The sequence below is a fragment of the Thalassophryne amazonica genome, chromosome 17 (genome assembly GCF_902500255.1).
Source record: "Thalassophryne amazonica chromosome 17, fThaAma1.1, whole genome shotgun sequence".
Taxonomy (NCBI): Eukaryota; Metazoa; Chordata; class Actinopteri; order Batrachoidiformes; family Batrachoididae; genus Thalassophryne; species Thalassophryne amazonica.
In genome coordinates, this window is record NC_047119.1 from 70,256,972 (window position 1) to 70,283,948 (window position 26,977).

General features: G+C 41.4%; 1 protein-coding gene across 2 annotated transcripts; it reads right to left on the reverse strand.

Moving 5' to 3' along the window:
• ntmt1 (N-terminal Xaa-Pro-Lys N-methyltransferase 1) lies at positions 1 to 26,977 on the reverse strand. Of its 2 annotated transcripts, XM_034192015.1 has the most exons (4): positions 26,930 to 26,977; positions 7,616 to 7,775; positions 7,248 to 7,500; positions 1 to 796 (listed from the first exon to the last, which is right to left on the reverse strand). In XM_034192015.1, exons 2-4 carry the CDS (start codon positions 7,772 to 7,774, stop codon positions 540 to 542), a joined length of 669 nt encoding a protein of 222 aa, XP_034047906.1. In that variant the 5' UTR covers position 7,775; positions 26,930 to 26,977; the 3' UTR covers positions 1 to 539. The 2 variants fall into 2 exon arrangements, with proteins under 2 accessions (XP_034047906.1, XP_034047905.1); XM_034192014.1 differs by lacking the exon at positions 26,930 to 26,977 and having other exon boundaries at positions 7,616 to 8,717.

The following is a 26,977-nucleotide window of genomic DNA, read 5'->3' on the forward strand; positions in this document are numbered from 1 at the left end:
TCTGGGTGGTTACCATCCAGGACCCACGGTGGTTGTGTACTGTGGTCTAAAGCACCCGGCACATCTTCCCAGACCCAATCAAATGAACCTGAAGAACATCCATCCTCATGCGACAAGGACGTATAACGAGTCCCCACCTGACCACCTCGCTTTTATTTTTGACATAATGACATGTGTCACATTAAAATGGTTTTATTGTGAAGAACTTTCACAGCAGAACTCAGCTTTGGTTTCCTGGAGCACGACAGGAAACCGTGGAGCTCCTGTTGTCATGACAATGTGCTCAGTGTAGGTCTGACTTGACCGTTTCTCCTCCAGGGTCTGTTGTGGGACAGAAGCAGCTCCTGGCACACTTCCAGGAGGACGCTGCTGCTCGTTTAGTTTTCTGGAATAAACTGGTCCAACGAGCCGCACTGGCTCCTCCCATCACTCTATAAACACACCCTACAGCAGGCGAGGGTCAGAAAACCTCAGTGCAGTGATGATGACCGTTTTGTTGTTGTTGTTGTTGAGGAAGCACATCCTGCTCCTGCAGGTCTCTACCTGAGGGCCAGCGTGTGCACCTGGTAGATCTCCTTTGGGAAGTTCATCTGCTGCTCCTCGTGGATGATGCGCAGTCCTGCCCTGCTCACCAGGCTGCGAACGATCTCCAGGTCACGGCACACGCTGCTGTCCACCTCGTCGGGGACCACACCCTCGTAGGACACGTTGTCCTTGATGACGATGAGGCCGTTGGGCTTCAGGGCCTTTTGGCAGCGTTGCAGAAACTCGACCAGGTGAGTGTCTGTCAGGTGGCCTAATGGGAAGAAAAGCACACGGAAGATGAAACCCAGTACACCATATGGATGTTTGCACAAGACCGAAACCTCTTTAACATTAGCGACGTTTAAATTAAGAATTTCCCCCCAAAATCACACTGAAATCCTTCATGTGGACCTGCAGCAGACTGATGTCCACATGGGGGGGGGGGGGGGGGGTGCCTCTCACCCAATGACTGCTGCTGGGACAGGCTTCAGGCCCCCCGTGACCCTTGAATGGAGCGAGCGGGTATAGAATAGGAATGAAATCAGAGAATTTGAGTATTAAAGACTCAAGACAATTCATTATTAAAATAGCTGATAAAGTCAACTGATGCTGCAGCTCCGTAGCGCAAAACAGAGATGAGCGCTAAAATCACCAGGAAGTCTGAAAATCATCAACGCAAACATTCATGTCGCCAACAGGTTTGAATATTTAACCATCAAATGATCTACACGTCTGATCGATGTCAAACCTCAGTGACTCATATCCATAACCCTTCTGTGGATCTCTACTGGGCTGGAAGTTTTACTACCGGGGGGAACTCCAACAGAGGGCCGTCAGTACCGAGTTCAGGGTCTTCACCTCCAAAGATCCTCTCATGTCCTGATGTCATTCCTGTCGAGAGGCCAGCCACCGCGCAACTGCACATACGCAGTTCTCTCTACCCAGACTTTCATCCCTCCGTGGAGTTTACATGCCTCTGTTTACCGCGGTATTGCGCATGCGCAACTAATATTTTTATTTTACAGTTTTTCACATTAATGATAATATCACAATTTAGAAACACTGTACAAGTTTTAAAGGGCTTTAAAATGCTGGAATCACAACAGTACATTTTAGTGGTTGAGAATACTTATCTTTTATGAGTGAGTACATTTTACACATTACTGTGTTCGGATGAACAATTTATACATTTATTTGCCCAGCAATACAAGCTAACTTGGTCAAGAATCATTCAGTGAATGAAAGTGACAGTGAAGCGCGACAGGCCGCACAACTCAATGACCCACGGAACTGTCGCCTTATGCGACGAGGCTCACAATCCAACAAGACCGCATATCTCAACAGAACATCTCGCATTTCTTTCCCTTCTGGTTTCTAATAATGATTAATCCCTGGTACCTCCTTCCTATATTTGCTGGATAAATGACGTTCAGTATTTTCTTAAACTCCAAAAATAAGATTCTCTCTCAAGGGCTGTGCTGATATGTGTTGGGAGGTTTGGTGAGTCGTCTTTCAGTTTGTTAGAATGAGTTTTCCATTCGTTCAGTTTGGGCAGGTGGGTTGGTGACCTTTTTTTTTTTTCCCTGAGTTACACTCCAGATGAGGCAGCAGCTGCTCTCTAAGTATCTTTTACTGACTGTACAACTGTATTTTTTTGTTTATCTAAGAATAAACACGCATATCAACACATACAGTAGTGTTCAGAATAATAGTAGTGCTATGTGACTAAAACGATTAATCCAGGTTTTGAGTATATTTCTTATTGTTACATGGGAAACAAGGTACCAGTAGATTCTCACAAATCCAACAAGACCAAGCATTCATGATATGGACACTCTTAAGGCTATGAAATTGGGCTATTAGTAAAAAAAAAAAAGTAGAAAAGGGGGTGTTCACAATAATAGTAGTGTAGCATTCAGTCAGTGAGTTCGTCAGCTTTGTGGAACAAACAGGTGTGAATCAGGTGTCTCCTATTTAAGGATGAAGCCAGCACCTGTTGAACATGCTTTTCTCTTTGAAAGCCTGAGGAAAATGGGACGTTCAAGACACTGTTCAGAAGAACAGCATAGTTTGATTAAAAAGTTGATTGGAGAGGGGAAAACTTATACGCAGGTGCAAAAAATTATAGGCTGTTCATCTACAATGATCTCCAATGCTTTAAAATGGACAAAAAAAAAAAAAAACATGGAAGAAAACGGAAAACAACCATCAAAATGGATAGAAGAATAACCAGAATGGCAAAGGCTCACCCATTGATCAGCTCCAGGATGATCAAAGACAGTCTGGAGTTACCTGTAAGTGCTGTGACAGTTAGAAGACGCCTGTGTGAAGCTAATTTATTTGCAAGAATCCCCCACAAAGTCCCTCTGTTAAATAAAAGACGTGCAGAAGAGGTTACAATTTGCCAAAGAACACATCAACTGGCCTAAAGAGAAATGGAGGAATATTTTGTGGACTGATGAGAGTAAAACTGTTCTTTTTGGGTCCAAGGGCCGCAGTCAGTTTGTGAGACGACCCCCAAACTCTGAATTCAAGCCACAGTTCACAGTGAAGACAGTGAAGCATGGTGGTGCAAGCATCATGATATGGGCATGTTTCTCCTACTATGGTGTTGGGCCTATATATCGCATACCAGGTATCATGGATCAGTTTGGATATGTCAAGTTGCCTTATGCGGAAGACGACATGCCCTTGAAATGGGTGTTTCAACAAGACAATGACCCCAAGCACACTAGTAAACCAGCAAAATCTTGGTTCCAAACCAACAAAATTAATGCCTCACAGATGTGAAGAAATCATGAAAAACTGTGGTTATACAACTAAATACTAGTTTAGTGATTCACAGGATTGCTAAAAAAGCAGTTTGAACATAATAGTTTTGAGTTTGTAGCATCAACAGCAGATGCTACTATTATTGTGAACACCCCCTTTTCTACTTTTTTTTTTTTTTTTACTAATAGCCCAATTTCATAGCCTTAAGAGTGTGCATATCATGAATGCTTGGTCTTGTTGGATTTGTAAGAATCTACTGGTACCTTCTTTCCCATGTAACAATAACAAATATACTCAAAACCTGGATTAATCTTTTTAGTCACATAGCACTACTATTATTCTGAACACTACTGTAATTTGAAATTTTTTATTAATAGCTATATTCAATTTTTCATATGGTTTGTGGATACTATGTTTTTTTTATGTGTATAAGCCAATAAACCAAAGTTTAAAAACAGACATATACACCACCGTTTCATTCTGTCACTTTATTTTCGCTGACATGGAAACGAGTCATTTCTGTTTGGTTCGCGATAATTGTGATTACTAACGCTGTGTGTACTGATGCTAACAGTGCGACACATCTGTGTGACTTCTGTCTGTTTTCCAATCAGATCCAAGCATCCAAGTCTGATCTGTAGAGCAGAACATCAATCAAAAGACATACATAAACAAAAGACAACCGAGATGACATCAACTGGCCCCACCAGCGAAACTCAAATGAGACGATGTGGCTCCTCAAAATAAAATCCAAAATAAGAAAAAAATGAGCTCAGTTTCTACCAGTATATTATTAGAGCTTTATAAAAAAAATGTTAGTCATAATAACACAAATACCTTTGACAATAAGAACTGCAACATTTAAAAAAAAAAAAAAAAAAAAAAAAAAAAAAAATCAGGGGTTTATGCACTTATTGGCCATCAATCCAACAGCACACCATTTTGTAAAGTGCCAAAATCTTATTTGTTTATTTTCCAGAGAACCGTACAACATTTTTTAAATTTTCATTTTGAAGTTGCAGAAATAAATTAAGGGAACAAAGCTGACAAGTCAAGATGAAAGTATCTGCATAAATGGGGATGAATCAGGTAAACAGAAAGTGCATTAAATGCAAGAATGTAAATTTTATTTTTATTATATACAGGAGCCACTGAACAGAGACAGCAGAGGGAGTTTGGACATTTGGTGAGGACGCCCCCTGGTCACCTCCATAGGGAGGTCACACAGGCAGGTCCAGCTGGGAGATGGCCACAGATAAATCCCAGGACATGCTGGAGGGATTAATGCCTCAGGATACTGGAGGTTGTGAGGGCCTGGTCAAGGACAGGGAAGTGTGGACTGAGCTGCTTATTAGAAATAAGGACTGTGAAGAGATTGTGTCTGTTCAGAAGAAGAAACAGCACCAATTTGAAAGAAGTCACTGACAGACCTCTGAACATCACATTGCCTATATATGGCTCAAGCAGTTCACGTATAGTCCTGCTGTTTATGAGTTCTTCAGTAAAAGTGCTGTACTGTTAGTACTAGTTTAAGACGACTCTCCAAACAATCTGCTGTGGACCAGTTTAAGTTTACACCATAAGTTACCACATCGATCTCACCAGGTTTAAAGAGCCACACTGGTGTTCCTGATAATCATGGTTTTAGGATTAACGTACCCCCACCCCCAACTCACTAATCTCACTTTGTTGTACACCCCTCAGATCAGTCACCTTCTCTCCACGTGTAACCTGTTTTGCATTTAAAAAATAAAATAAATAAAATTGGGGGGTGGGCGATATGACCTCAAATTAATATCACTGTATTTTTCACTTTTGGTCAGTGATGGTACCCCTCATGACACCTGGGTAATGGACAAAGTAGGGGATTGCCTGTTGGGGTGAAATAGGCTGGGGACCTTGTGTGGCTGCTAACCACAAATGCCCAATGAGAACCCTGAACACAAGACCGCTAAGAGGGCTCTGATGAAACAAGAGTCCTCCATGGCGGATCAGGCGGAGGTGGTGACGGTTTGTCACCCAACGGTTGCAGCAGGTCCTCAAACCCTGATCATCTGAGATTTGCCAGCCAACGGACCAGGCTAAGGATCTTTCAAAGACCGTGTGTTTGTTGGTGCGAAACAACATTCCCACGTTAAACAAACCCACGCACAGGCGTCTCTGGATCGACCCTGGATGTAGATTTTCTGCGTGTAAAAATGGGGCCCGTTCAGTCATCTCCGCGTCCACCATCCTGTCCGAGAATCAATCAAGAGACAATCTTGGTTCACCACTGAGAAATTGTCACAAAAACATCATATTACGGCACAATTATAGTTTAACCGTTTCCTCATGTAAATGAAGTAAGTCCCTTCAGCTGCTTCCTTGTTTTTACTTGTTATGGAGTTCCACAAGGTTCTGTGCTAGGACCAATTTTATTCACTTTATACATGCTTCCCTTAGGCAGTATTATTAGACGGCATTGCTTAAATTTTCATTGTTACGCAGATGATACCCAGCTTTATCTATCCATGAAGCCAGAGGACACACACCAATTAGCTAAACTGCAGGATTGTCTTACAGACATAAAGACATGGATGACCTCTAATTTCCTGCTTTTAAACTCAGATAAAACTGAAGTTATTGTACTTGGCCCCACAAATTTTAGAAACATGGTGTCTAACCAGATCCTTACTCTGGATGGCATTACCCTGACCTCTAGTAATACTGTGAGAAATCTTGGAGTCATTTTTGATCAGGATATGTCATTCAATGCGCATATTAAACAAATATGTAGGACTGCTTTTTTGCATTTACGCAATATCTCTAAAATTAGAAAGGTCTTGTCTCAGAGTGATGCTGAAAAACTAATTCATGCATTTATTTCCTCTAGGCTGGACTATTGTAATTCATTATTATCAGGTTGTCCTAAAAGTTCCCTGAAAAGCCTTCAGTTAATTCAAAATGCTGCAGCTAGAGTACTGACAGGGACTAGAAGGAGAGAGCATATCTCACCCATATTGGCCTCTCTTCATTGGCTTCCTGTTAATTCTAGAATAGAATTTAAAATTATTCTTCTTACTTATAAGGTTTTGAATAATCAGGTCCCATCTTATCTTAGGGACCTCATAGTACCATATCACCCCAATAGAGCGCTTCGCTCTCAGACTGCAGGCTTACTTGTAGTTCCTAGGGTTTGTAAGAGTAGAATGGGAGGCAGAGCCTTCAGCTTTCAGGCTCCTCTCCTGTGGAACCAGCTCCCAATTCAGATCAGGGAGACAGACACCCTCTCTACTTTTAAGATTAGGCTTAAAACTTTCCTTTTTGCTAAAGCTTATAGTTAGGGCTGGATCAGGTGACCCTGAACCATCCCTTAGTTATGCTGCTATAGACTTAGACTGCTGGGGGGTTCCCATGATGCACTGAGTGTTTCTTTCTCTTTTTGCTCTGTATGCACCACTCTGCATTTAATCATTAGTGATTGATCTCTGCTCCCCTCCACAGCATGTCTTTTTCCTGGTTCTCTCCCTCAGTCCCAACCAGTCCCAGCAGAAGACTGCCCCTCCCTGAGCCTGGTTCTGCTTGAGGTTTCTTCCTGTTAAAAGGGAGTTTTTCCTTCCCACTGTTACCAAGTGCTTGCTCACAGGGGGTCGTTTTGACCGTTGGGGTTTTTACGTAATTATTGTATGGCCTTGCCTTACAATATAAAGCGCCTTGGGGCAACTGTTTGTTGTGATTTGGCGCTATATAAATAAAATTGATTGATTGATTGATACTTGGGCTCGGTGTTGAACTGGCACAAGTTTCACGCTGGATGCTCTTCCTGACGCAACTCCATATTACATGGAGAAATGTGGCAGGGGTGGGATTTGAACCAGGAACTTCTACATCAAAACCAAGTGCACTAACCACCCACTTCCTAAATGTTAACACCCCAAAAAGTCTGAACGGGACCACTGAGGCAGACTCACCAATGACCCACTGGATCCAGATGACATTGTAGCGCCCACAGTCAGGTACAAACTCCTGCAGACCACTACAGAAGAAATTCCCCACTCGCTTGCTGTCTTCACCCAGATACACCGCGGCTTTGTCCAGGAACTCCTGTGTGACGTCCACCAGGTCCACAATCCTGAACAGAGGGAGCAGCAGGCGCTTGGTGATCCTCCCAATGCCAGCCCCACAGTCCAGGGCGCAGCCTGTTCCCGTCTTCCCCTCGCCATCCTGCAATGGCAAAAAACACGCACAAAACTGATACCAAAGAACAACAACCATCAGGTGAAAAGCAGAAAACAGCTGCAGAAAAACCCTTTTGAACATTACTGAGACAACTTCTTACACCCAGGAACTTCTTGAGGAAAGCCTTGGATCCATTGATATCGATGTTGGAAATGCTGCCGTAGCCTCCCAGCATGCCATCCACCGTGGGCGGAACCTCTCTCCAATAGTCCTCTGCATTGGAGTAGAAGCTCGCCTCATCGTCCGCTATGTCACCCATCCTGTCATAGTCCAACACGTGTCAGTCAGCACAGTGCGGCCCGCACCGATCAAAAACACAGCCAACAAAGGGACAAGCTTTAAGACCCTTTAAACCTGAAAGTAGGAATCAGTGCATCAGTGTCAGAACCAGAACAATCATAATGACACTAAACAAGCAGTGCCACCCACTGGAAGTAATGTCACAGTGCAAGCCACATTCAATAAAATGCCAATAAAATCTTTTATCATTATTTCAGTCACAAGAGGGCAGTATGACACCGTGTGCCACCTGCTGTTGGGGCAAGGTGTTTACAGGTTAGCCTTAGCAGCTAAATACTGAAGGCGTGTTTGAGATGCACACTTCCTGTCCTGATAGGAGCATGAGATCAGGTACCAGACGGGGAGGCGACCACAAGCTGAAGTAAAAAGAAGTTCCTGTAAATATTGAAAACACACAAGTATTAAAAAAAAGTCAATGAAGTGCCATTCATGTGGATAACGTCTGTGCATGAGAGACAACTCCATTTACACATGTTGACAAACAGAATGTGTTAAAAATAAATAAATAAAAACGGCTTGAATGAGAGAAACCTTATGGCCATTGACCTCCAAAAACCGTCTAAAGATTTCAATGAACCTTTCCACAATGATATTGTGATCTGAAACCATTTAAACATGAGTGTAAAGGAAAATAATAATATCCTGATGTCTTCATGGCACAGCGGTTGGTACTGTTGCTTCACAATATGAAGGTCCCAGGTTCGCTGCCCACCTGGTCTTTTCTGTGTGAAGTTTTCATGTTGCTCTCGTGTTTTTGTGGGTTCCCTCCTCCCAATTCCAAAGACTTGCACTGTCAGTGAATCAGAAACTTTAACTAGCCCACAAGCAGTGGTGGGCACAGCTAACCAAAAAGGCAGCTTCGATAACAGCTAATCAGCTAACTGAAAAGTTATCTTTTATGAAACTAAACCGATAAACCACCCAAAAAATGATCAGAAGGTACAGCTAACCAATAACTTTCAGTATTGTCTCCGGTACAGTTGAAACTACTAACAAGCTGATTTTGAGTTTTAACACCATGATTGCTTCTGGGTTAGGGTTAGGGTTTTGCGCCTTATGTCTCCTCCACACTGACCATCTTTCTACATGTTGAAAGTAAATTACTTTTTTCTTCTTTCCGTTGGGGCAACAGCGACCGGCTCACTCTGCTTTCTTCTGCTGAGGAAGGACTGAGCTCACAGCCGTTTGACTATTGCAAGACACGCAACAGATACGTACTAAAATGTATGACTTTGATTTGCTATGCCAGAAAAAAAAAAAAGTTAGTGGACTGAAAGTTAGCGGAGCTAAATTTAGCGGACACTAAGTGGTCTGCTGATGGTTTTCAAAATTAGTTGAAAGCTAATCCGCTAACAAAAAAAGTTAGCTTCGCTGCTTAGTGGTCAGCAGATTAGCAGAGCTGTGCTCATCACTGTGTATGAGTCGCTGGAACTACTGCAGCGACTTCCACCAGGGAGAGGGCACCAGATTCACCCGAAGAGACCCTAAAAGTGTTCCTAAAAGTTGAAACCTCAACATGGTGGACATGTAGTTTTACATGTGCTGACACTTGGGGATAACAATTACTTGTGTGCAGTGGTGGGCACAGATAACCAAAAAATTTACTTCGATAACAGATAATAGATAACTGAAAAGTTATCTTTGATAAAGACAAACCGATAAACCACCCAAAAATGTATCGGAAGTTACAGATAACCAATAACCGATAAATTCCGGTGTTGTCTATGGGATATTGCTTGCCTCTACTGGTGGTTGGCTCTCACTGCGGTATTGTATCACTTCCTGTTCCGGAGCACAGCGGTGTTTTGCTGTATCTGTTAGCTGTTTAATCTGCGCAGTTAGATTGATCTAGTTATCTAGATTACGATTTGTTTCCCAGTGTAATCTTTACGTGCCTTAACTAAAGCACTCCTTCTGCTGAATCACCTCTAAATTATTTACACATTGTTCACTTTGCGTGTTTTTAGGAATCCGCTAGCTTAGCGTAGCTACTAGCTCTTAGCCGATTTAGCATGGCGGCTTCTCCTGTCTCTCCCGCACTTTTCTGCTCTGGGTGTGAAATGTTTAGTTATTCCTCGGCCTCCTTTAGCAGTAACGGTACTTGTAATAGGTGTAGCTTATTCGTAGCTTTGGAGGCCAGGCTGGGCGAATTGGAGACTCGGCTCCGCACCGTGGAAACTTCTACAGCTAGCCAGGCCCCTCTAGTCGGTGCGGACCAAGGTAGCTTAGCCGCCGTTAGTTACCCCCTGGCAGATCCCGAGCAGCCGGGAAAGCAGGCCGACTGGGTGACTGTGAGGAGGAAGCGTAGCCCTAAACAGAAGCCCCGTGTACACCGCCAACCCGTTCACATTTCTAACCGTTTTTCCCCACTCGACGACACACCCGCCGAGGATCAAACTCTGGTTATTGGCGACTCTGTTTTGAGAAATGTGAAGTTAGCGACACCAGCAACCATAGTCAATTGTCTTCCGGGGGCCAGAGCAGGCGACATTGAAGGAAATTGAAGGAAATTTGAAACTGCTGGCTAAGGCTAAGCGTAAATTTGGTAAGATTGTAATTCACGTCGGCAGTAATGACACCCGGTTACGCCAATCGGAGGTCACTAAAATTAACATTAAATCAGTGTGTAACTTTGCAAAAACAATGTCGGACTCTGTAGTTTTCTCTGGGCCCCTCCCCAATCAGACCGGGAGAGACATGTTTAGCCGCATGTTCTCCTTGAATTGCTGGCTGTCTGAGTGGTGTCCAAAAAATGAGGTGGGCTTCATAGATAATTGGCAAAGCTTCTGGGGAAAACCTGGTCTTGTTAGGAGAGACGGCATCCATCCCACTTTGGATGGAGCAGCTCTCATTTCTAGAAATCTGGCCAATTTTCTTAAATCCTCCAAACCGTGACTATCCAGGGTTGGGACCAGGAAGCAGAGTTGTAGTCTTACACACCTCTCTGCAGCTTCTCTCCCCCTGCCATCCCCTCATTACCCCATCCCCGTAGAGACGGTGCCTGCTCCCAGACTACCAATAACCAGCAAAAATCTATTTAAGCATAAAAATTCAAAAAGAAAAAATAATATAGCACCTTCAACTGCACCACAGACTAAAACAGTTAAATGTGGTCTATTAAACATTAGGTCTCTCTCTTCTAAGTCCCTGTTGGTAAATTATATAATAATTGATCAACATATTGATTTATTCTGCTTTACAGAAACCTGGTTACAGCAGGATGAATATGTTAGTTTAAATGAGTCAACACCCCCGAGTCACACTAACTGTCAGAATGCTCGTAGCACGGGCCGGGGCGGAGGATTAGCAGCAATCTTCCATTCCAGCTTATTAATTAATCAAAAACCCAGACAGAGCTTTAATTCATTTGAAAGCTTGACTCTTAGTCTTGTCCATCCAAATTGGAAGTCCCAAAAAACTGTTTTATTTGTTATTATCTATCGTCCACCTGGTCATTACTGTGAGTTTCTCTGAATTTTCAGACCTTTTGTCTGACTTAGTGCTTAGCTCAGATAAGATAATTATAGTGGGCGATTTTAACATCCACACAGATGCTGAGAATGACAGCCTCAACACTGCATTTAATCTATTATTTGACTCTATTGGCTTTGCTCAAAAAGTAAATGAGTCCACCCACCCTGATCATTTTTTAATAACATTTACATTTACCCTGATGGACTACCCAGCAGTGGGGAATAAGTTTCATTACACTAGAAGTCTTTCAGAAAGCGCTGTAACTAGGTTTAAGGATATGATTCCTTCTTTATGTTCTCTAATGCCATATACCAACACAGTGCAGAGTAGCTACCTAAACTCTGTAAGTGAGATAGAGTATCTCGTCAATAGTTTTACATCCTCATTGAAGACAACTTTGGATGCTGTAGCTCCTCTGAAAACGAGAGCTTTAAATCAGAAGTGCCTGACTCCGTGGTATAACTCACAAACTCGTAGCTTAAAGCAGATAACCCGTAAGTTGGAGAGGAAATGGCGTCTCACTAATTTAGAAGATCTTCACTTAGCCTGGAAAAAGAGTCTGTTGCTCTATAAAAAAGCCCTCCGTAAAGCTAGGACATCTTTCTACTCATCACTAATTGAAGAAAATAAGAACAACCCCAGGTTTCTTTTCAGCACTGTAGCCAGGCTGACAAGGAGTCGTATCGTTATCTTTGGTTGCTTTCAGTGATGCCGGTATTTGGTTAGACTCTTTCTCTCCGATTGTTCTGTCTGAGTTATTTTCATTAGTTACTTCATCCAAACCATCAACATGTTTATTAGACCCCATTCCTACCAGGCTGCTCAAGGAAGCCCTACCATTATTTAATGCTTTGATCTTAAATATGATCAATCTATCTTTGTTAGTTGGCTATGTACCACAGGCTTTTAAGGTGGCAGTAATTAAACCATTACTTAAAAAGCCATCACTTGACCCAGCTATCTTAGCTAATTATAGGCCAATCTCCAACCTTCCTTTTCTCTCAAAAATTCTTGAAAGGGTAGTTGTAAAACAGCTAACTGATCATCTGCAGAGGAATGGTCTATTTGAAGAGTTTCAGTCAGGTTTTAGAATTCATCATAGTACAGAAACAGCATTAGTGAAGGTTACAAATGATCTTCTTATGGCCTCGGACAGTGGTCTCATCTCTGTGCTTGTTCTGTTAGACCTCAGTGCTGCTTTTGATACTGTTGACCATAAAATTTTATTACAGAGATTAGAGCATGTCATAGGTATTAAAGGCACTGCGCTGCGGTGGTTTGAATCATATATGTCTAATAGATTACAATTTGTTCATGTAAGTGGGGAATCTTCTTCACAGACTAAAGTTAATTATGGAGTTCCACAAGGATCTGTGCTAGGACCAATTTTATACACTTTATACATGCTTCCCTTAGGCAGTATTATTAGACGGTATTGCTTAAATTTTCATTGTTACGCAGATGATACCCAGCTTTATCTATCCATGAAGCCAGAGAACATACACCAATTAGCTAAACTGCAGGATTGTCTTACAGACATAAAGACATGGATGACCTCTAATTTCCTGCTTTTAAACTCAGATAAAACTGAAGTTATTGTACTTGGCCCCACAAATCTTAGAAACATGGTGTCAAACCAGATCCTTACTCTGGATGGCATTACCCTGACCTCTAGTAATACTGTGAGAAATCTTGGAGTCATTTTTGATTTTTACGTAAAAACCCCAACGGTCAAAACGACCCCCTGTGAGCAAGCACTTGGCGACAGTGGGAAGGAAAAACTCCCTTTTAACAGGAAGAAACCTCCAGCAGAACCAGGCTCAGGGAGGGGCAGTCTTCTGCTGGGACTGGTTGGGGCTGAGGGAGAGAACCAGGAAAAAGACATGCTGTGGAGGGGAGCAGAGATCGATCACTAATGATTAAATGCAGAGTGGTGCATACAGAGCAAAAAGAGAAAGAAACAGTGCATCATGGGAACCCCCCAGCAGTCTAAGTCTATAGCAGCATAACTAAGGGATGGTTCAGGGTCACCTGATCCAGCCCTAACTATAAGCTTTAGCAAAAAGGAAAGTTTTAAGCCTAATCTTAAAGTAGAGAGGGTGTCTGTCTCCCTGATCTGAATTGGGAGCTGGTTCCACAGGAGAGGAGCCTGAAAGCTGAAGGCTCTGCCTCCCATTCTACTCTTACAAACCCTAGGAACTACAAGTAAGCCTGCAATCTGAGAGCGAAGCGCTCTATTGGGGTGATATGGTACTATGAGGTCCCTAAGATAAGATGGGACCTGATTATTCAAAACCTTATAAGTAAGAAGAAGAATTTTAAATTCTATTCTAGAATTAACAGGAAGCCAATGAAGAGAGGCCAATATGGGTGAGATATGCTCTCTCCTTCTAGTCCCCGTTAGTACTCTAGCTGCAGCATTTTGAATTAACTGAAGGCTTTTTAGGGAACTTTTAGGACAACCTGATAATAATGAATTACAATAGTCCAGCCTAGAGGAAATAAATGCATGAATTAGTTTTTCAGCATCACTCAGACAAGACCTTTCTAATTTTAGAGATATTGCGTAAATGCAAAAAAGCAGTCCTACACATTTGTTTAATATGCGCTTTGAATGACATATCCTGATCAAAAATGACTCCAAGATTTCTCACAGTATTACTAGAGGTCAGGGTAATGCCATCCAGAGTAAGGATCTGGTTAGACACCATGTTTCTAAGATTTGTGGCGCCAAGTACAATAACTTCAGTTTTATCTGAGTTTAAAAGCAGGAAATTAGAGGTCATCCATGTCTTTATGTCTGTAAGACAATCCTGCAGTTTAGCTAATTGGTGTGTGTCCTCTGGCTTCATGGATAGATAAAGCTGGGTATCATCTGCGTAACAATGAAAATTTAAGCAATACCGTCTAATAATACTGCCTAAGGGAAGCATGTATAAAGTGAATAAAATTGGTCCTAGCACAGAACCTTGTGGAACTCCATAATTAACCTTAGTCTGTGAAGATGATTCCCCATTTACATGAACAAATTGTAATCTATTAGACAAATATGATTCAAACCACCGCAGCGCAGTGCCTTTAATACCTATGGCATGCTCTAATCTCTGTAATAAAATTTTATGGTCAACAGTATCAAAAGCAGCACTGAGGTCTAACAGAACAAGCACAGAGATGAGTCCACTGTCTGAGGCCATAAGAAGATCATTTGTAACCTTTACTAATGCTGTTTCTGTACTATGATGAATTCTAAAACCTGACTGAAACTCTTCAAATAGACCATTCCTCTGCAGATGATCAGTTAGCTGTTTTACAACTACCCTTTCAAGAATTTTTGAGAGAAAAGGAAGGTTGGAGATTGGCCTATAATTAGCTAAGATAGCTGGGTCAAGTGATGGCTTTTTAAGTAATGGTTTAATTACTGCCACCTTAAAAGCCTGTGGTACATAGCCAACTAACAAAGATAGATTGATCATATTTAAGATCGAAGCATTAAATAATGGTAGGGCTTCCTTGAGCAGCCTGGTAGGAATGGAGTCTAATAAACATGTTGATGGTTTGGATGAAGTAACTAATGAAAATAACTCAGACAGAACAATCGGAGAGAAAGAGTCTAAGCAAATACCGGCATCACTGACAGCAGCCAAAGATAACGATACGTCTTTGGGATGGTTATGAGTAATTTTTTCTCTAATAGTTAAAATTTTGTTAGCAAAGAAAGTCATGAAGTCATTACTAGTTAAAGTTAATGGAATACTCAGCTCAATAGAGCTCTGACTCTGTCAGCCTGGCTACAGTGCTGAAAAGAAACCTGGGGTTGTTCTTATTTTCTTCAATTAGTGATGAGTAGAAAGATGTCCTAGCTTTACGGAGGCTCTTTTTTATAGAGCAACAGACTCTTTTTCCAGGCTAAGTGAAGATCAGACCTGAGTCTCTACTGGACTGTGATGTTTGCAGATGACATTCAGGTCAGACAAAATCAGGGTAACCACACAGTAATTTTATTTCATTCAAATTATTGTTTGTAATATGTTCTAGGACGTAAGATGTCACCAAACATCTTACTGGAAATTTTGAAGAATGCTTTGAAGTTCAGAAGTGATAAGAATTTTGTTGTGAGAGTGGAGAACAGGTTGAGTGTAGTCTGGCGAGGTGGCGATATGCTCTGGAGAGAAGGGGAATGAAAGTCAGTAGGAGCAAGACTGAGTCAGGGTTCTCAACAGCACTCACCATTAAAACAGCACAACGGATCATTACACTGCTGCATGAAAAAAATTACACTACAGTTGGGCCATTCTGCTGTTTCCAAGGGCGTGTAACAGGAAAATGATCATTTCTGATGATCAGAAACCGATATGGATTTTTTGAGGCCGATGCCGATAACGATATTTGGATGAAAAAATGCAGATAATCGATAAATCGGCTGATTTGCCGATAGCCAATAAATCAGCCATTTTTAAAAATTAATAAAATGTTCTTTTTTGGACCCTTAACAAAAAGGTATGAGCTAAAAGCTGAAGCTTTGTTCTCATATTGATTAACTTTATAACAGAGAAGAAATTTCAAGTTCATAAAATGCAATCAAGAATTAAACCTTTGTGAAATTAGCAAATACATACCCTTAAAAAGAGTTGTGAAATACATCTGATCTTGTACTTCTTGTTGCTGCAACTTAGATATAGGTTCAGGATAAAGATATAGATCCTTATAAACTTACTTGTATGCTTTTGTCAGCTGATCAGTGCAGTGTGACGGCGAACTACGGGGCCAGTGATGAACACATTTAAGCTGGGGTGTAAGCAGCTCTCAGTTGAATGGAGTCAGAGCTCCATCTACTGGACAAACGGTGCAAGGACATTTTACATTGCCGACACAAACATTATTTCAGTAATGAGAAATTATCGGCGTTCTATCAGCAAAATTTCGGCCGATAATGAGTACTTTGAAAAGGGCTTATATCGGTCGGGCTCTAATGATCATTATTGATTGTGGACCTGCAGCGGGTCAAAACTCAACCTACAGAAATGATCGCTTTTTTTTTTTTCATCAACCTCAGTCAAACCCATTTAAAGATGTCAATTGTGACTCACTTTTTTGCTGATTAAAGTTGCTACCAGAGTATCGTCTGTTATTGCAGACAAGAAAAGAGAATCGTATGGGAAAAGTTCTTGGGGGGTAAGTTCTCATACAGCCAGTAAAGTTCTTACGCAGTGTCAGTGTGCATCGCAATGAGAGCTGGGGGGAAGTTCTCTTACAGCTGCTGAAGTTCTCCTTGCAGTGAGCTGTGTGCCGAGCGCTGCAGGATAGGGGAGAGCGGGACCAGCTTCCCCCGCTAGATTTTTGTAGCCTTACACACCTCTCTGCAGCTTCTCTCCCCCTGCCATCCCCTCATTACCCCATCCCGGTAGAGACGGTGCCTGCTCCCAGACCAACAACCAGTAAAAATCTATTTAAGCATAAAAATTCAAAAAGAAAAAATAATATAGCACCTTCAACTGCACCACAGACTAAAACAATTAAATGTGGTCTATTAAACATTAGATCTCTCTCTTCTAAGTCCCTGTTAGTAAATGATATAATTATGGATCAACATATTGATTTATTCTGCTTTACAGAAACCTGGTTACAGCAGGATGAATATGTTAGTTTAAATGAGTGAACACCCCCGAGTCACACTAACTGCCAGAATGCTCGTAGCACGGGCCGAGGCGGAGGATTAGCAGCAATCTTCCACTCCAGCTTATTAATTAATCAAAAACCCAGAGAGCTTTAATTCATTTGAAAGCTTGACTCTTAGTCTTGTCCATCCAAATTGGAAGTCCCAAAAGCCAGTTTTATTTGTTGTTATCTATCGTCCTCCTGGTTGTTACTGTTTCTCTGTGAATTTTCGGACCTTTTGTCTGACTTAGTGCTTAGCTCAGATAAGATAATTATAGTGGGCGATTTTAACATCCACACAGATGCTGAGAATGACAGCCTCAACACTGCATTTAATCTATTGTTAGACTTGATTGGCTTTGCTCAAAATGTAAATGAGTCCACCCACCACTTTAATCATACCTTAGATCTTGTTCTGACTTATGGTATGGAAATTGAAGACTTAACAGTATTCCCTGAAAACCCCCTTCTGTCTGATCATTTCTTAATAACATTTACTCTGATGGACTACCCAGCAGTGGGGAATAAGTTTCATTACAGTAGAAGTCTTTCAGAAAGCACTGTAACTAGGTTTAAGGATATGATTCCTTCTTTATGTTCTCCAATGCCATATACCAACACAGGGCAGAGTAGCTACCTAAACTCTGTGAGTGAGATAGATTATCTCATCAATAGTTTTATATCCTCATTGAGGACAACTTTGGATGCTGTAGCTCCTCTGAAAAAGAGAGCCTTAAATCAGAAGTGCCTGACTCCGTGGTATAACTCACAAACTCGCAGCTTAAAGCAGATAACCCATAAGTTGGAGAGGAAATGGTGTCTCACTAATTTAGAAGATCTTCACTTAGCCTGGAAAAAGAGTCTGTTGCTCTATAAAAAAAGCCCTCTGTAAAGCTAGGACATCTTACTACTCATCACTAATTGAAGAAAATAAGAACAACCCCAGGTTTCTTTTCAGCACTGTAGCCAGCCTGACAAAGAGTCAGAGCTCGATTGAGCCGAGTATTCCTTTAACTTTAACTAGTAATGACTTCATGACTTTCTTTGCTAATAAAATTTTAACTATTAGAGAAAAAATTACTCATAACCATCCCAACCATCGTTCTCTTTGGCTGCTTTCAGTGATGCCGGTATTTGGTTAGACTCTTTCTCTCCGATTGTTCTGTCAGTTATTTTCATTAGTTACTTCCTCCAAACCATCAACATGTCTATTAGACCCCATTCCTACCAAGTTGCTCAAGGAAGCCCTACCATTAATTAATGCTTCGATCTTAAATATGATCAATCTGTCTTTATTAGTTGGCTATGTACCACAGGCTTTTAAGGTGGCAGTAATTAAACCATTACTTAAAAAGCCATCACTTGACCCAGCTATCTTAGCTAATTATAGGCCAATCTCCAACCTTCCTTTTCTCTCAAAAATTCTTGAAAGGGTAGTTGTAAAACAGCTAACTGATCATCTGCAGAGGAATGGTCTATTTGAAGAGTTTCAGTCAGGGTTTAGAATTCATCATAGTACAGAAACAGCATTAGTGAAGGTTACAAATGATCTTCTTATGGCCTCAGACAGTGGACTCATCTCTGTGCTTGTTCTGTTAGACCTCAGTGCTGCTTTTGATACTGTTGACCATAAAATTTTATTACAAAGATTAGAGCATGCCATAGGTATTAAAGGCACTGCGCTGCGGTGGTTTGAATCATATTTATCTAATAGATTACAATTTGTTCATGTAAATAGGGAATCTTCTTCACAGACTAAGGTTAATTATGGAGTTCCACAAGGTTCTGTGCTAGGACCAATTTTATTCACTTTATACATGCTTCCCTTAGGCAATATTATTAGACAGCTTTGCTTAAATTTTCATTGTTACGCAGATGATACTCAGCTTTATCTATCCATGAAGCCAGAGGACACACACCAATTAGCTAAACTGCAGGATTGTCTTACAGACATAAAGACATGGATGACCTCTAATTTCCTGCTTTTAAACTCAGATAAAACTGAAGTTATTGTACTTGGCCCCACAAATCTTAGAAACATGGTGTCTAACCAGATCCTTACTCTAGATGGCATTACCCTGACCTCTAGTAATACTGTGAGAAATCTTGGAGTCATTTTTGATCAGGATATGTCATTCAATGCGCATATTAAACAAATATGTAGGACTGCTTTTTTGCATTTGCGCAATATCTCTAAAATTAGAAAGGTCTTGTCTCAGAGTGATGCTGAAAAACTAATTCATGCATTTATTTCCTCTAGGCTGGACTATTGTAATTCATTATTATCAGGTTGTCCTAAAAGTTCCCTGAAAAGTGTTCAGTTAATTCAAAATGCTGCAGCTAGAGTACTGACAGGGACTAGAAGGACAGAGCATATCTCACCCATATTGGCCTCTCTTCACTGGCTTCCTGTTAATTCTAGAATAGAATTTAAAATTCTTCTTCTTACTTATAAGGTTTTGAATAATCAGGTCCCATCTTATCTTAGGGACCTCATAGTACCATATCACCCCAATAGAGCGCTTCGCTCTCAGACTGCAGGCTTACTTGTAGTTCCTAGGGTTTGTAAGAGTAGAATGGGAGGCAGAGCCTTCAGCTTTCAGGCTCCTCTCCTCTGGAACCAGCTCCCAATTTGGATCAGGGAGACAGACACCCTCTCTACTTTTAAGATTAGGCTTAAAACTTTCCTTTTTGCTAAAGCTTATAGTTAGGGCTGGATCAGGTGACCCTGAACCATCCCTTAGTTATGCTGCTATAGACTTCGACTGCTGGGGGGTTCCCATGATGCACTGAGTGTTTCTTTCTCTTTTTGCTCTGTATGCACCACTCTGCATTTAATCATTAGTGATTGATCTCTGCTCCCCTCCACAGCATGTCTTTTTCCTGGTTCTCTCCATCAGCCCCAACCAGTCCCAGCAGAAGACTGCCCCTCCCTGAGCCTGGTTCTGCTGGAGGTTTCTTCCTGTTAAAGGAGTTTTTCCTTCCCACTGTCGCCAAGTGCTTGCTCACAGGGGTTTTTTCTGTAATTATTGTATGGCTTTGCCTTGCAATATGAAGCGCCTTGGGGCAACTGTTTGTTGTGATTTGGCGCTATATAAATGAAATTGATTTGATTTTGATTTGATAATGCTATGAAACAATACTGCCTGCATTTTGAGCACCAAATTATGTGAAGTAAAGCCATAGGTTTTTGGGGTTTTTTTTAAATCTTTGTTACAGCCTTATTTTACAACCAAAAGAAACAAGGCATCAGGCCAAAACACAGAACAGTGTAGACATGTAAGGAACATCAGAACTGCTAATTTATACACAGCAGTTCAAGAAAATCCTTATGTGTTTTTTCTTACATTAAATAACTTGTAATTAATTAAAATAGTTTTAAGTTAAAAAAAGAAGATTCTTTAGAAAACTTTGACGTTTATAAATTAAAACATGATTGATTCCTTCATTTAATGTTAAAATAAGGAATAGGTTTTTTTTAAATAATAAAACAGTTGCTGTTTGAACAGCCTTTGTTTTATTTAGATGCGTAGCAGCAGGTGCGAGTTTGCAGAGACGATAGAGCACATTTAACCAGATGAAGGTCTCCTCTGCAGCTTTAACTTCAAATTGGTAGCATTTTTGGAAACACTTTCCTCACATTTTGAAACACAGAGATGTTCTCTTCTTCTGTCTGGACATTAGATTTTGGTATATTTATTTAGACTAACAAAGAAGGTCCTTTATAAGCCCATAATGCAAAAGCTTCGGGGGGGGAGCGGAGCCTAAGCATCCCCTGAACCCCTGGCTTTTTAAGGTGATTTTTCCATCCTATTACGCTGAGAGAAAAAAGAAGTCCTGCTGAGAACCCTGTGAGTATACGAGGTCTGTTAGAAAAGTATCCGACCTTTTTATTTTTTTCAAAAACCTGATGGATTTGAATCACGTGTGCTTGCATGAGCCAACCTTGAACCTTCGTGCGCATGCGTGATTTTTTTCACGCCTGTTGGTTGCGTCATTTGCTTGTAAGCAGCCTTTGTGTGAGGATGGATGGAGTCTCTCATCATTTTTTCTTTGCAAGGAAATGGCGGAACGAATGGAGCAGAGCGACTGCATCACATTTTGCCAGAAACTGGGCAATAGCCAGGTGGAAACCATTCGGATTATTCAGATGGCTTTCGGTGTTGATCCTCTGGGCATCACACAGATTAAGGAGCGGTACAACCGGTTTAAAGACGTCCGCACAACGGTGGAGAGCGCGCCGCGCTCCGATCGGCATCAACACGCTGAAACGACCGGATCATTTCCAAAGTGAACGCTGTGGTGATGTGGGAGCGTCGTGTGATTATCCGAGAAATTGCGGAAGAGGTGGACATCAGCACTTTTTCGGCACATTCCACTGTGAAAGAAGATTTTGCCATGAAAAGAGTGGCGGCGAAATTCATCGGCACGAAGCTGATGGCGCAGCAACAGCGCCTCCGTGATGAAGCCTCACAGGACATGCCCTGACATGTCCAGCTTGTCCACAATTTCTCGGATAGTCACACGACTGAAAAGCCACCGAAAGTCGTCTGAATCTTCCAAATGGTTGATGAGCTGGGCATGTTACAACATGTTCTGTGAGACTTCAGCACGGAGGCACTGTTGCTGCGCCATCAGCTTCGTGCCGATGAATTTCGTGGCAAAATCTTCTTTCACAGTGGAATGTGCCGAAAAAGGGCTGATGTCCACCTCTTCCGCAATTTCTCGGATAACCACACGACGGCCCCACATCTCCACAGCGTTCACTTTCCAGTCGTTCCGCCATTTCCTTGCAAAGAAAAAACCACGAGAGACTCCATCCATCCTCACACAAAGGCTGCTTACAAGCAAATGACGCAACCGACAGGTGTGAAAAAAAAAAAAATCACGCATGCACACGATGGTTCAAGGTTGGCTCATGCAAGCACGTGATTCAAATCCATCAGGTTTTTGAAAAAAATAAAAAGGTCGAATACTTTTATAACAGACCTCGTACATGTGTGTGAATGTGAAAGAGCTCAGTGGAATAGTGCAGTTACAAGGAGTAGAGATGTGAGAGTAGATGAGTTTAATACTTAGGGTCAACTATTCCAAGAAATTGAGAGTGTGGCAGAGAGGTGAAGACGAGAGTGCCGGCAGGGTGGAGTGAGTGGCACGAACAATTTGTGACAAAAGGATACAGTTGTATGCAAAAGTTTGGGCACCCCTAATAATTTTCATGATTTTCCTTTATAAATCATTGGTTGTCTGGATCAGAAATTTCAGTTAAATATATCATATAGCAGATGAACACACTGATATTTGAGAAGTGAAATGAAGTTTCTAGTATTTACAGAAAGTGTGCAATAATTATTTAAACAATTAGACGGTCATAAATTTAGGCATTCTTGTCATCTTATTGATTTGAATACATTTAGCACTAATTATTGGAACACAAAATTGGTTTGGTAAGCTCATTGACCCTTGACCTCTTTACACAGGTGAATCCAATCATGAGAAAAGTATTTAAGGTGGCCATTTGCAAATGATTCCCCTCTTTTGCATCTCTTCTAATGAGTGGCAACATGGGAGCCTCTAAACAACTCTCAAATGACCTGAAAACAAAGATTGTTCAACATCATGGTTCAGGGGAAGGATACAAAAAGCTATCTCAGAGATTTCAGCTGTCAGTTTCCACTGTGAGGAACATAGTGAGAAAATGGAAGACCACAGGCACAGCACTAGTTAAGGCCTGAAGTGGCAGGCCATGAAAAATCTCATAAGCTGAAGTGAAGGATGGTGAGAACAGTCATGGAGCAGGTCTGTGCCTTGACTAACATGATCAACATGATCTTGCTGCAGATAGTTTCTCTGTGTATCATTCAACTATACAGTGCATTTTGCACAAAGAGATGCTGTAATGCAGAGGAAGCCTTTTCTGTGTACAAGTCGCTTGAGGTATGCTAAAGCACATTTGGACAAGCCAACTTCATTTTGAAATAAGGTGCTATGGACTGATGAAACTAAAATTGAGTTATTTGCAGGGCTTCAAAAATTTTTGATACTGGTATCAATACCTTCACTTCGATACTGGTTCCTTAACAATACTTTTTTTCAATACCAATTTTATAAGATCAATTCTAACAAAAATAAAATTACATTACACATAGTACAAATCCTGAGTTTTATTTTTCACTTTGGTAATTTTCCACTCCAAGCAGTTTACAGGAAAAAACAAACAACAAATAAGTTCCAGTGCAAAAGAACACTTGAAAACACTCTGTAGTTTTTGTCAAAACCATCTCCTTTCAGACATGATTGATTGAATTTATTTAGTACAATAATGCACAAAATACATTCGTATTTGCACATTAAAATAGACGGATAGCACTAGAAAACAATAAATGCTTATTTCCATTGTGGTCTGGCATTTTTGGCACATACTGCACATTTTGGCATGAATGTCTCTCCATACCTCTGAGCTGAGCTCAGCTGCTGCACGTTAGCGCAGGATGTCTCATTTTGGAAGGAAAAAAAAAAAACGTTTTGATCGATTGCAGTTTATTTTACAATGTTTGTAAAGCGGTGTCATTTGATTTAAACGGCAATTCACTCTGAAGTTATTAATTCCGACCGGAGTCTATCTTTGACTTGGCAGAGAGCCATGCAGCTTTTGAAGCTGTGAAAATGGAACGTTGGATGATTCTTGTTTCTTTCTCGCAACAAGACAGGAGTCCCAAGTTAGTGACTTGAATCTGCACAAAAGTGACTCACGACTGACTATTTTAATGACTTTGAGAGGGGATAAGAAGTGGATTTTCCACTTCTGCAAAGCAGCAAAGCAAAGATCTAATGACGCAGTGCTTCATTGCTTCAAAGCGATGCACCTACCTGTTGCTACCCCAGACACAGCACCATTGTTGGTACGCTCAGATGAAGCGGAGTGCGGTGGTGGGGAGTTTGAATCAGGCAGCTCGTGCTCTGTAATGTCCACAGGCAGACTTGAATGCTGAGAGGACGGCTGTGGACCGCTCTTCTTGCACGTGATTAACCTCTGGTTACTGAAACTTGGCACTGAAAGACGATGCATGTTTTGATACTCTGTACTACCGAAGCATTTCGATCAGTGCCACAAAAGAACCGACGTTAGGTACCCAGCCCTAGTTATTTGGACATAACAAGGGGCAGTATGCATGGCTGAAAAAGAACACAGCATTACAAGAAAAACACTTGCTACATACAGTAAAATTTGGAGGTGGTTCCATCATGCTGTGTGGCTGTGTGGCCAGTGCAGGTACTGTGAACCTTGTTAAAGTTGAGGGTCACATTTCAGTCAATATCAGCAAATTCTTGAGAACAATATTCATGAATCAGTGACAAAGTTGAAGTTGCGCCGGGGCTGGATCTTTGAACAAGACAATGACCCTAAACACTGCTCAAAATCTACTAAGGCATTCATGCAGAGGAACAAGCACAACATTCTGGAATGGCCATCTCAGTCCCCAGACCTGAATATTATTGAAAATCTTTGGTGTGATTTAAGCGGGCTGTCCATGCTCAGAAACCAACAAATGTAATCAATCAATCAATCAATCAGTTTTTTATATAGCGCCAAATCACAACAAACAGTTGCCCCAAGGCGCTTTATATTGTAAGGCAAGGCCATACAATAATTATGTAAAACCCCAACGGTCAAACGACCCCCTGTGAGCAAGCACTTGGCTACAGTGGGAAGGAAAAACTCCCTTTTAACAGGAAGAAACCTCCAGCAGAACCAGGCTCAGGGAGGGGCAGTCTTCTGCTGGGACTGGTTGGGGCTGAGGGAGAGAACCAGGAAAAAGACATGCTGTGGAGGGGAGCAGAGATCGATCACTAATGATTAAATGCAGAGTGGTGCATACAGAGCAAAAAGAGAAAGAAACAGTGCATCATGGGAACCCCCCAGCAGTCTAAGTCTATAGCAGCATAACTAAGGGATGGTTCAGGGTCACCTGATCCAGCCCTAACTATAAACTTTAGCAAAAAGGAAAGTTTTAAGCCTAATCTTAAAAGTAGAGAGGGTGTCTGTCTCCCTGATCTGAATTGGGAGCTGGTTCCACAGGAGAGGAGCCTGAAAGCTGAAGGCTCTGCCTCCCATTCTACTCTTACAAACCCTAGGAACTACAAGTAAGCCTGCAGTCTGAGAGCGAAGCGCTCTATTGGGGTGATATGGTACTATGAGGTCCCTAAGATGGGACCTGATTATTCAAAACCTTATAAGTAAGAAGAAGAATTTTAAATTCTATTCTAGAATTAACAGGAAGCCAATGAAGAGGCCAATATGGGTGAGATATGCTCTCTCCTTCTAGTCCCTGTCAGTACTCTAGCTGCAGCATTTTGAATTAACTGAAGGCTTTTTAGGGAACTTTTAGGACAACCTGATAATAATGAATTACAATAGTCCAGCCTAGAGGAAATAAATGCATGAATTAGTTTTTCAGCATCACTCTGAGACAAGACCTTTCTGATTTTAGAGATATTGCATAAATGCAAAAAAGCAGTCCTACATATTTGTTTAATATGCGCTTTGAATGACATATCCTGATCAAAAATGACTCCAAGATTTCTCACAGTATTACTAGAGGTCAGGGTAATGCCATCCAGAGTAAGGATCTGGTTAGACACCATGTTTCTAAGATTTGTGGGGCCAAGTACAATAACTTCAGTTTTATCTGAGTTTAAAAGCAGGAAATTAGAGGTCATCCATGTCTTTATGTCTGTAAGACAATCCTGCAGTTTAGCTAATTGGTGTGTGTCCTCTGGCTTCATGTAAGATGTTTTGTAAAGAAGAATGATCCAAAATACCTTCAACCAGAATCAAGACTCTTATTGGAAGTTACAGGAGGATTTTAAAGGATGTTATTTCTGCAAAAGGAGGATCTACTAAATATTGATGTATTTGTTCTGTTGGGGTGCCCACATTTATGCACCTGTCTAATTTTGTTTAAAGAATTATTGCACACTTTCTGTAAATCCTATAAACTTCATTTCATTTCTCAAATATCACTGTCTGCTAAATGATATATTTAACTGAAATTGCTGATCCAAACAACCAATGATTTATAAAGGAAAATCATGGAAATCATCAGAGGTGCCCAAACTTTTACATACAACTGTATCTGCAAGAGTGAAGGGGAAAGTCTATAAGACAGTAGTGAGACCAGCTATGTTGTACGGCTTAGAGACAGTGGCACAAACAAAAACACGGGTGGCAGAGCTGAAGATGTTGCGATTCTCTCTGGGAATGACAAAGATGAACAAGATTAGGAATGAACATATCAGAGGGACAGCTCAGGTGGAACGGTTTGGACACAAAAGTCAAAGAGGTGAGATTGAGATGGTTTGGACATATGCAGAGAAGGGACCCAGGGTATGTAGGGAGAAGGATGCTGAGGATGGATCCACCAGGCAGGAGGAGAAGAGAGAGGTCAAAGAGAAGGTTTATGGGTGTGATGAGGGAAGACATGCAGGTGGATGGTGAGACAGAGGACGACACAGAGGACAGGGTGGGATGGAACAGCTGATCTGCCTAAAGCAGCATTTGACTTTGCAGTGATATTTTCAGCCTTGGTGGGGTGTTGTGCCCTTTCATGGTGCCCAAAATCAGGCAGCGGCCCTGCTGAAATACTTTAAAACACTCAATGACGTCATAAGGGTTTCATCTCATCAGCAGCAACAATCAGAGATAATTTCACTGAATGACAGAAATAAAAGAAAATCTGTCACTGAGAAAGTCAAGGTTTATCACTGTTCTCACGGTAACACACGTCTGTCTGCGGCCTGATCCTAAAGTTAATGTTAAAAACTAAAGTTGTTCTCCTGAAGAGCAGCTGGAGGATCTGTGGACCAGCTCGATCCGGATCAGTTCCAGATAGTCAGGGAGCTGCTGTCAAACAAAACACGTCTTCTATCTTCAGGCGTCCCGAACAAAATAAAACAAAATAACATTAGTTTGTGGAGAACTTACCTTGGCGACTTCACGCGCACGTGGCGCGCACTCACGTTTCTATTTCAG